General features: G+C 52.7%; 2 protein-coding genes across 2 annotated transcripts; both read left to right on the plus strand.

Moving 5' to 3' along the window:
• Nucleotides 1-3,737: 3,737 nt before the first annotated feature.
• Nucleotides 3,738-8,446, plus strand: P168DRAFT_249006 (putative ABC transporter; the record flags this gene model as incomplete). The annotated part of the gene is made up of 3 exons (XM_024834149.1): nt 3,738-4,116; nt 4,172-8,196; nt 8,248-8,446. 3 exons carry the CDS (start codon nt 3,738-3,740, stop codon nt 8,275-8,277), a joined length of 4,434 nt encoding a protein of 1,477 aa, XP_024694891.1. The 3' UTR covers nt 8,278-8,446.
• Nucleotides 8,447-9,415: 969 nt separating this feature from the next.
• On the plus strand, nt 9,416-11,475 carry P168DRAFT_264862 (putative MFS allantoate transporter; the record flags this gene model as incomplete). Its single annotated transcript, XM_024834881.1, has 10 exons — nt 9,416-9,596; nt 9,619-9,798; nt 9,846-9,876; nt 9,937-10,203; nt 10,256-10,473; nt 10,521-10,609; nt 10,669-10,909; nt 10,987-11,080; nt 11,158-11,355; nt 11,457-11,475. The coding sequence occupies 10 exons, from the start codon at nt 9,416-9,418 to the stop codon at nt 11,473-11,475; spliced, it is 1,518 nt and encodes a 505-aa protein (XP_024694892.1).
• Between the last annotated feature and the right edge of the window lie 25 nt (nt 11,476-11,500).

Below are 11,500 nucleotides of genomic sequence, written 5' to 3' on the forward strand. Positions count from 1 at the left end.
CAAGGCAGAATGCAGGATCCGTCGACGTTATAAAGGGCAGCGTGTCCCACAACAGGATTGGCCACAACCCACTTTGTCTCTTGTCCAGAAATGGTCGACAGGTGGGTGGGTCGATTGTGGATGTTAAGCTCCCAACGAGAGACGCCGGTGGCCAAGGGGAGTCCAAAGACAGGGAGGGGCCGCGATCCGATTCTCTCATGGATTGATTGTACTAATTCCCTATTCTCTCTCAAACCCGATGGAATGATTATATTTATTTGATCTATAATTATTTCAACATCATCAGGTCCATCAGATCCGGTGACTGGTTCATGATTTCGTCGGATCCTGAAGACGCCCTTCCTCGTACGGGCCGGTGGCCTCGGGAATCCAGCCCCAACTTGGGTTGTTACGTCATTTTCCCCCTACGGCTTCCCGGCCTGTTCCCTGTGACGATACAACGTTCCATGATCATCCATGACCATGATTATACCTCATGGGATGATGGAAGTCTTACTCTTGGACGGTTCTCAGACCATGGAGTCTGACCCATGATCATCCATCCTGATCGGATTGTCTCTGTCTTGTTTTATCCAAGCGTTTGGAATTATACCTATGGTGGGATAGTGGGTTGGATCGGGCATCGTCTCACCTTTTCCATGTTTTGCCGCCTTTGCCTGATTTATTATTATTCTTTTTTCTCTCCCACCCTTCACCTCTTCTGTCTTCCTGTGTCTGTGTACTTACCCTGCATAATGCGGAGAACCTAGAGATGTTCCCAGACTTCATCACTACGACAACCCCTCCTCCCCCACGTCAAGAGATCAACCGATCTGCGTGGTGGGCATGAGACCTGCCTCAATTTCACTCTCTGTTCCCAACCTGCAGCTTGGAACATGACGACACCGTCCTCGACAACCTCGGGTATTCGTTGTCATTGGTGCAAAACCCACCAGAAAATGGGGTAACGTCCGGTATCCATGGTTGCATGCACTGCGCCTCTAATCCCTTTGGAGGGGAATGTAATACCCCCCGGACAGAACTGATGTCCACACTGTCGATATCCAGTGACATCCAGGGAAGGGAAAAAAGAAAAGAGAGGGCGGCACATCAATATGGCCTAACAGGCTAACACTCGACGCCTGATTGAACCGTATTCTTTCTCCCCGACGATCGACAGGATCATCGAGATGGAAAGGCAACGGAGGCAGACCCCAACTGCTCGTGGACAAGTAATAAAAATCACCAATAATAACAACGATTATAATACGGACTTCTATAATACGGGAGCTAAGATTTTTCCTCTCATCTGGTTCATGAGCGACTGAAGATCGATCACTCCCCTCCATACACCAATCAGTGCAGCAAGGGAGGAGTCGCCTTGCGGCTCTCACCCCGTATTCTGAAGTAGGTCGTCGTCAATCCGGGGGGAGGCTTGGGGCGGTCGACAAGCATTTCCATGTCGTTCCTGACATCGGGTGTTCAACCCACCCACCACTGAGACGTTGGTATTCTCGTGGGCTTGGATTCTTGTCGAAGTTAAAGTCGTGCGCCGTCTCTTTCGAACCCAGACCCCGCCAACTGGATTGGAGTAGAGCCAACGAATCAACCTGGCATGCTACTGGGTTGTCCGTATTCTGCAAACGGATCTCATGATCATTCCTGGCTACTGATCACACACATTACCTACCAGTCGTTGAATCTCTTCTTTACTTCATACTCTGTAACAATCTAATCCCGCTACAGACCTTGCAAATGTCCGACCCATAATTTGTTCTCTTTGGTTAGTGAAAAAAAAAATCAAAAAATAGCATGGCCCCTCCCCCGGAGGGGATCCGTCCGAAGGCAGGTTCTCCGAACTAGCCGCACCGACAGTCTTGGCTCATCGAACTGATCATTTCGATTTCAGGGACTGCCCACCAATCGTCACTGTCAAACAAATCAGGGTGGCCCAACCGCGATTAAGCCTGCCCAAACCAGGACAACTCAACCTATGAACGTGGTCCTTTAAGGTCGAAGATCATGGATGCATTTGATTGACTGTGGCCCCTACAAAGGCTGGTTTCCTTTGCCCCCTGGGGGAGAGAGTTCCAGGCACTCGACAGCCATGCGGGCATGTGAGACGAGACCGCTCGTTCTGCACACCATCATCATTCGGAACTCGCCCACCCCCCTTCGGATATAATCTGCGGGTCCTCCTTCGAGCGTTCGGGTTGGCCCGGCCAATGGTAGGAATGTGCGCCCGCACTTTGAACCGACTAGCCTGCCATAGCGACAGGGCTGGCAGGTGAAAAATGCGACCTCGAGGATGAGACACCCATCCTCGTCCCAATTAAATCCAGAATAGTATTGTCTTCGAGGCGAATGCCGCAAAAGTCGGTGTAGCCGCGGGTTTCATGCCGCCATCGAGCCTCGGGTGATTCAGGGCCCCATTGGGAGAAGTCGAACAATGGTTTGGTCGATATCACCGGGCATCATTGTTAACTGTAGAACCTCAATAGAGCGATGGATAGTGATAAACCGGTGGCTATATAACCTTCTTCAGACGGACGATTCACATCGTGGTTGGTGGGCCTGGACTATTGGCGCAAGTAAATTATCCATGCCATTATAAATGTTTATTATTTTTGGTCGGCTCTACCAAGAGGATAGATGCGGATATAAATGCCACTCGTGGTAGCGTACCTAGAGTATGGATGAAAACCTCGCTCTCTTAACGTCTCTCCAGGCAGGCAGATATCAATGCCGTGGCCATGTGACTTGGATGTGGCCGCCGTCTGAGCACTTCAGCCTGTCTATCCATTGTTCATTCTACTCACTCAACTTCCAGCTCAACCAGCGAGCGTAGTCGCTCACGAACTGTCGCTGAAATGGCCATCATTCTTCTTTTCACGCCTTGGCGCGCAGCTTCGCCCTTAATTCGATAAGAAAGCCACTCCACCCCGTATTGGCGGGTGTTCCCGACCCTTTTTGCTCCTCATCTCCATCGCCCAGCCACTCGAGATGGTCTCCCACATTCCATTAGTAAGAGGGTTTCAGCGGCATCTCATTTTGGGCAATGCGTCTTGCAGCCGTTGGGTCTGTGGTGTTTGCATGACATCCGTGACACATACCAGGATTGGGACCCCGACTATCTCTCAACGTAACCCTCACCTATAGAGAATGACAGGGAGGAATGCTGGATTATTTTGCCATTCTTGGCAATTCCGATCGATCCATCCTCTTCATGTTCAATGGCTGTTGAGTCTGGAAGAGTCACGAACAGACCATTGGCTTTATTGGCCTATGGTTGAATGCAATGCTACCTGGTGCTCCGGGCGCTCGATTGATCACAGTTCGAGGATAGCCCTTGAGACGAGATGTCTCGCTAACGGGCCCGTGGCGCGAGCTAACCAGGGGGTAGGCAGGTATTCGAAGATGCTACTCGTAGAGGTGGAATGTGGATGCACTCCTCGCGTGGCTAACCGGCTTCCCCTCCTGATCGCTGGGAATACCGAAACTGTCTTTGTTTTTTCTGTTTCAATTCTAGTTTTCATCTTCACTTCCACTTTTTATTCATTCTTTTTCGTTCACTTCTAGAGCGTCACTGGTGTTGTGCGGGTCTTAGTGAATGGATCTACTTCGCTAGCTTACTTAATTTCTTTTGCTTGGGGATCCTTACTTCCTTTTGACGACGTCTGAAGCTACCTGCAGGGTCTTGTCTCTACCGCTCTCTCGAGTGACCTATTTACGCTGGATAAATCGGTAAAAAGAGATCCATGGATGAGAAGTTGGCGACCTCAGAAACCCGAAGCGGCTCAGACGTGGATACTCTGAGCACCGTAGACAACTCCGAACAGGGTCGAGAATGGAGCAAAAACGCCCATTCACAATCGGCGATGGCCCGTCAATATGGGGTCAACGTCGAGAGAGCGGAGCAGGAGTTCTCTGAGCTCAATAAACAACTGTCGAGCATCTCGCAGCGTGCCCACCGGCTCTCCCGACACACGTCCAGGGCGTCCAAAGCCCTCGCAGACAACGAAGATGTCGAGAGATCGGCCACGTCCGCCGAGTCAGAGGAACCCTGGGATCTTGAAACTGCGCTTCACGGCGACCGAGCTGCAGAAATGGAGGCGGGCATCAAGGACAAGCACATCGGTAATTATAATGGTATGCGATACTGACAACTACCCAGCGCTGACTGTTCGGATAGGTGTCATATGGGATGACCTGAGTGTTCGTGGGATCGGCGGAGTCAAGACCTACATCAAAACGTTTCCCGATGCGATTGTCGACTTTCTCAACGTCCCAGGGCTCGTAATGGATCTTCTTGGGTTGGGTAAGAAGGGCACAGAGGTCGAGATCTTGACGAAATTCCGCGGATACCTGCAGCCCGGGGAGATGGTGCTTGTTTTGGGGCGGCCCGGATCGGGCTGCACTTCGTTTCTCAAGGCCATCACGAATCAGCGGTTTGGTTTCACGGCTATCGACGGCGAGGTTATGTACGGTCCTTTCGACGCGAAGACTTTTGGGAAACGGTTCCGCGGAGAGGCGGTCTACAACCAAGAGGACGATGTCCACGATCCTACGCTCACAGTCAAGCAGACGCTAGGGTTCGCGCTGGATACGAAGACACCGGGGAAAAGGCCCCTTGGGGTCTCCAAGGCGGAGTTCAAGGATAGGGTGACTCGCATGCTGCTCAAGATGTTTAATATTGAACACACTGCCAACACGGTGGTGGGCAACCAATTCATTCGGGGAATCTCCGGCGGCGAGAAGCGCCGTGTCAGCATTGCAGAGATGATGATCACATCGGCGACGGTGCTGGCCTGGGATAATAGTACGCGTGGCCTGGACGCTTCGACGGCTCTAGACTTTGCGAAATCGCTCCGAATCATGACAAACATCTATAAGACCACCACTTTTGTGTCCCTGTACCAGGCATCAGAGAATATCTACAGACAATTCGATAAAGTCCTTGTGATTGACAGTGGCCGCCAGGTCTTCTTCGGTCCCACATCCGAGGCACGGCCTTATTTCGAGAATCTGGGGTTCAAAGAAAAGCCACGCCAGACCACGCCCGACTACTTGACAGGCTGCACAGACCCATTTGAGCGAGAGTACAAAGACGGCATCGACCTTAGCAGAGTCCCCTCAACCCCGAGCGAACTGGCCGAGGCGTTCGACCAATCCGTCTACAGCCAGAATCTCGCAGAGGAAATGGACGAGTACCGGAAACAAGTCGAACATGAAAAACACGTTTACGAGAATTTCGAAATCGCCAACCGGGAGGCGAAACGCAAATTCACCTCGAAGTCGTCCGTCTACTCGATCCCGTTCCACTTGCAGGTATGGGCCTTGATGCAGCGTCAGTTCTTGATCAAATGGCAGGATAAATTCGCACTGATCGTCTCTTGGGTGACATCCGTTGGGGTGGCTATCGTGCTCGGAACGGTCTGGCTTAAGCAGCCAGTGACCAGCGCTGGAGCCTTCACGCGAGGCGGTCTTCTGTTTACAAGTCTGCTCTTCAACGGGTTCCAGGCGTTCTCGGAGCTAGCGTCTACGATGATGGGGCGCGCTCTGGTGAACAAACACAGCCAATTCACATTCTATCGACCGAGCGCGCTGTGGATTGCGCAAATAGTGGTGGATGCTACATTCGCCATCGCCAGGATCATCATCTTCAGCATCATCGTGTACTTCATGTGCGGACTGACCCTCGACGCGGGTGCGTTCTTCATATTCATTCTGATCATCTTCCTTGGATACATCGACATGACGGTATTCTTCCGGACGATTGGATGCCTGTGTCCCGGCTTCGACCACGCGATGAACTTTGTTTCCGTGCTCATCTCGCTGTTCGTCATCACTTCGGGATATCTCGTCCAGTGGTCGGCTGCGCAAGTCTGGCTGCGTTGGATCTACTTCATCAACCCCTTCGGGCTGGGCTTCACGGCACTGATGGTCAACGAGTTCCGCGGCCTGGAAATGACCTGCACGCATGAGTCTCTAGTTCCCAGCGGTCCAGGATACGACGATATCGCTCACCAGGCTTGTACCCTTGCGGGCGGCGAGCCTGGGTCCGCCATTGTGCCGGGCGCGAATTACATCGCTACTACGTTTAGCTACATGGAGGGAGACTTGTGGCGGAATTTCGGCATCATGATGGCTCTCATTGTTGGCTTTCTTGCTATGAACTTGTACTTTGGTGAGGTTATTCGGTTTGATGCTGGGGGCAAGACTATCACGTTCTACCAGAAGGAAAACAAGCAGAGGAAAGACCTGAATGAGAGGTTGATGGAGAAAAAGGCCAATAGGCAGTCCAAGAAAGGCGGGGAAGTTGAGACCGACATCGAAATCACGTCCAAGTCGGTCTTGACCTGGGAAGATGTCAATTACGATGTCCCTGTGCCATCGGGGACACGCAGGCTTCTCCATTCGGTGTATGGCTACGTGCAGCCCGGAAAGCTGACGGCGCTTATGGGTGCATCGGGGGCAGGAAAGACTACACTGTTGGATGTCCTCGCGGCCAGGAAGAATATTGGTGTGATCCACGGTGACATCCTGGTAGATGGCGTGCCCCCAGGTACGGCATTCCAGCGCGGAACGTCCTACGCCGAGCAACTGGATGTCCACGAATCCATGCAAACCGTCAGAGAAGCATTGCAGTTCTCCGCCGACCTCCGGCAGCCTTACGAGACACCGCAGTCGGAGAAGCACGCCTACGTGGAAGAAATCATCTCGCTTCTTGAACTGGAAAGCCTCGCGGACGCCATCATCGGGACACCTGAAACCGGATTGTCGGTCGAAGAGCGAAAGCGCGTGACCATTGGCGTTGAATTGGCGGCAAAACCAGAGCTACTCCTCTTCTTGGACGAACCTACCTCGGGCCTCGACAGCCAGTCTGCCTTTAACATTGTTCGGTTCCTGCGGAAGCTCGCCGCCGCCGGGCAAGCGATCCTCTGCACCATTCATCAGCCCAACTCGGCTCTATTCGAGAACTTCGACCGCCTCCTCCTGCTGCAGCGAGGGGGCGAATGCGTGTACTTTGGCGACATTGGCGAAGATTCGCGCACCCTGCTGGAGTACTTCCGTCGCCACGGCGCCGACTGTCCCGAGGACGCCAACCCCGCCGAATGGATGCTAGACGCCATCGGCGCCGGCCAAACGCGACAGATCGGGGACCGCGACTGGGGCGATGTCTGGCGCACGTCGCCAGAGCTCGTACAAGTCAAGAGAGAGATCGAGGAGATCAAAGCCAGCCGGACGCAAGCGACCCAACGCCATGACGCTCCGCCGACCGGCGAGAAAGAATATGCGACTCCGCTGTGGCACCAGATCAAGGTCGTCTGCAAACGGACCAACATCGTCTTCTGGCGCTCTAGTAAATACGGATTCACGCGCTTCTTCACGCACCTGGCCATCGCGCTCGTCACGGGGCTGGCCTTCTTGCAACTGGACGACTCGCGGGCCTCCCTGCAGTATCGGATCTTCGTGATCTTCAACGTGACAGTCATCCCGATCATCATCATCCAGCAGGTCGAGCCGCGCTACGAGATGTCCCGACTGATCTTCTACCGCGAGTCCGCCTCAAAGACATACAAAGAGTTCGCCTTTGCCCTAGGCATGGTAATAGCCGAAGTGCCCTACTGCATCCTCTGCTCCGTCATCTTCTTCCTCCCGCTCTACTACATCCCAGGCTTCCAGTCCGCGACCGACCGCGCGGGCTACCAATACTTCATGATCCTCATCACCGAGCTATTCGCCGTAACGCTCGGCCAAATGATCGCCGCCCTCGCGCCAAACGCCTTCATCGCCTCGCAGATCAACCCGCCCATCACCATCATCTTCAGTCTCTTCTGCGGCGTCATGGTCCCCAAGCCGTCGATGCCCGGCTTCTGGCGCGCCTGGCTGTACGAGCTGGATCCGTTCACGCGCGTCGTCAGCGGCATGGTGACGACCGAGCTGCACGATCGTCCCGTCGTCTGTCTCCCCAGCGAGTACAGCCGGTTCGAGGCGCCGTCGCACCTCACGTGCGGGGAGTACATGCAGCCGTTTTTTGAAAACGGGGGCGTGGGTTATCTCGCGGATAATGCCACGCGGGCCTGTGAGTACTGCGCGACCAAGGTCGGCGATGAGTTCTATCGGGCTTTCGAGATGAGCTTTGATAATCGATGGCGGGATTTGGGCATTTATCTCGCGTTTGTCGGGTCGAATCTGATCTTCTTGTTCCTGGCGGTAAGTTTTTTGGACCCTCACTGTTTGGTACTTCCAGCTGATGATTTATAGGCGCGCTATTTGGTCTTCAATCGCCGGTAGACAGTAGACGGCTTGGGTCGGTCCAGGGCCGGGACGCTTTTCGTCTACTGGGAATGAGGTGGAGAGATGTATATTGATTTAAAAGGAGAGTAGATATGGACTCTTCATGCTTTAGCTTGTTAAACAAACGCTCGATGTTACATATGGAGTAATGGGCAATTTGACAATGGTGGTTAGGATATGGGAATCTATAGTGATTCGGGATATACACTCTCCAAGCAGTAGACCAAGATAATATAATACATCAAGACAATAAACAGAAAGAACCAAGACAGCAGACAGTGGAGACTGGACTGTTTACCCCAGATACCCCACACGGAGACACCGTGATCAGACGGTGTGATCAACCATCCAGACTCCACTCGACTCCTCTTTCTACTTCCAACTCCGCACCTTTACCTGCGTCTAACCGACGGACTACTCCATACAGACTAGTATTGATCCAGCAAGGGGGTAGCTAGGATAGGATAACCGGCCTTCCTCCGACTCCCCTCTCTTCTGTCCACTCAACTCACACCACGCACTTTCACCCTCTCAGGCGTCTCCCTGACCTCTCGAAAGATGGGACAGAACAAGATACTTCCCCGCCACCTACTGATCCACGGCGTCCTTCCGACTTCCTTTGAAAAGAGCGCCTCCAATAAAGTTCTGCACCCCCACGCCCCAGCAAGAAGTGGATCTTGAACTCGCCCAGTGCAGCCCCGCACAAGGATATGCCGGGCTTCGATCCGGGGTTGGAACTTGGGACCCGCGTGTGGGGGTCATACGAAGACTCGGCCCAGTCCGCGGGATCGAGTCCACATTGTTGTTGCTATGGTGGGGTGTGTTTATAATGGCTGGGGTAGGCGCTGTGTCTGTAAATGGATTTGAGGCCGACTGACTGATTGACTACCTGCCTACCTACCTAAGCTTATAAGAGACGGAGCTGTTATTCGTGTGCGTTTCATTGACAGATTACATTCGGCGCCAACTGAAATCATCGAAACACCAAGGAAAGATAGGCGAATCGACGATGGGTTCCAGATCCCGTCTAGGACCACCGTCTAGCTCCAAAGCTGCGATAGTAGAGGAGGAAGATGGCCCGGCAGCCACCCACAGCGAAGGCAGTCCCAGCCGTGCCGGGGGAAGCTGGAAGAAGATGCCCAACAGGACAGACAAGGGCGCAGAGCGTGACACGGCCCTGGATTTGTTCAACGACCCCAACGAGCTGTACGAGCCTGTCGATCCGGCCGAGGCGCGACGGTTGCTGTGGAAAATCGATTTTATGATTCTGCCTTATTTGGCTGTTTGCTATGCTTTTTTTTATATTGATAAGGTTGGTGAGATCTTTCTATATCGGAGTTTGCTTGGAACTGACTGGTTATTCTGCGCAGACTACGCTCAGCTACGCGGCCATTTTTGGCATCGTCGAGGACCTTGATCTTCATGGCACGCAGTATAGTTGGCTAAGCTCGATCTTCTATTTCGGATTCCTTGCTTGGGCGTTTCCTACCAATTTTATGCTGCAGCGGTTTCCGATCGGTAAGCTGAGATGATCTGTTGGCGTCAACGTGTGCTGACGTGGGTAGGCAAATATCTCGGTATCAATATCTTTATGTGGTATGGCCGCTGGTTTGGGGAGACATTTGAAGTCATGTTAATGAAGCTGACACTCATAAGGGGCGTTTTTCTCATGATCCAAGCCGCTTGCCATAACTTCACTACCCTTGCAGTTCTCCGTGCACTGGGCGGCGCTGCCGAAGCGTGCGCCGATCCGGCTTTTATGCTCATCACAAGCATGTGGTATACGCGGCGTGAGCAGCCTGTGCGGATCGGTCTGTGGTATACAGCCAACGGATTGGGGATCGCACTAGGTGGTCTGCTTGGGTACGGCATTGGTAACATCCGCGGTGCGCTTCCTTCGTGGAAGTACGAATTCATCATCATGTACGACCCCCTTTGGCTTCTCCTCTGGTTTTGATCTGACCGAGCCTAAAAGCGGTGCCCTTTGCTCTATCTGGGGCATTGTCATGTTTATCTTTCTCCCAGACTCGCCTGTCTCGGCGCCTGGCCTCTCCCAGAGACAGCGTCGGATTGCCGTTGAAAGACTGAAGGAGAACCAAACCGGTGTGGAGAACAAGCACATCAAGCCTCATCAGATCCTCGAAGCGTTTATGGACTACAAGCTCTACTTTTTCTTTCTCCTAGGTGCCGTGTGTGAGTCGCAGTTTGCCTATATGGATGACAGCCAGCTGATGTCCCAGGCAATATCCCCAACGGCGGCATCTCGAACTTCGGAACCATTATCATCCAAGGGTTTGGGTTCTCCACCCTGGTCACAACACTGATGCAGGTACGCTTACCCTCTTCAAATACGACTCCACTTGGGTATAGCTTAACCTGCAATTGCAGATCCCCTACGGCGTCATAATCGCACTGTCCATTCTCGCCTGCGTATATCTCAACGATCGCTTCGAGAACCGCCGCTGTCTCTTCATTCTGATCTTCCTGCTTCCCAACATTGCAGGCTCATTCGGACTCCGCTTCGTGCCAGTCCAGCAGAGAGTTGGCCGCTTGATTTGCTACTATCTAACAGGGCCGTACAACGCGGCATTTGTGCTTGTCCTCAGCATGCAAGTCGCCAACACAGCCGGTACTTCCTCCTGCTCTTAAGATACATGCCTATGTACATACACACCTATACTAACTGGATAATCCACAAAACCACAGGCCACACCAAAAAAGTCGTCACAAACGCAGTCCTCTTCCTAGGCTACTGCACCGGCAACATCGCCGGTCCATTCTTCTACAAAGATGACCAAAAGTCAGTCACCCAATCAGTCCAATCACCCACCAACACCCAACTACCTAACTAACCTCATCTTTCGAATAAATATCCAGACCCCTCTACGAACTCGGCATCTGGTCCATGATCGTCTCCCACCTGATAGAAGCCGTCCTCATCACCGTCCTCGGCTTTCTCCTCCGCTGGGAGAACAAGCGTCGAGACCGCATCCAGTCCCAGATGGAGGGCGGTCTCGATGGCAGGGATCTTGATTCTACCGCGTTTTTGGATTTGACTGATAGGGAGAATTTGAAGTAATTATTTTTTTTTCTTTCCCTCTTTCCCTTTTCTCTCTTTCCCTCTTTCCCTCCTCAATATAATTTGATCGAGACGTGTGCTAATTTCGATGTCGCAGCTTTCGGTATATCTATTGATTATGGCTCTTTGTAAATAGCCTAT

Source organism: Aspergillus campestris (genome assembly GCF_002847485.1).
Source record: "Aspergillus campestris IBT 28561 chromosome Unknown P168scaffold_3, whole genome shotgun sequence".
In the NCBI taxonomy this organism is placed as follows: Eukaryota; Fungi; Ascomycota; class Eurotiomycetes; order Eurotiales; family Aspergillaceae; genus Aspergillus; species Aspergillus campestris.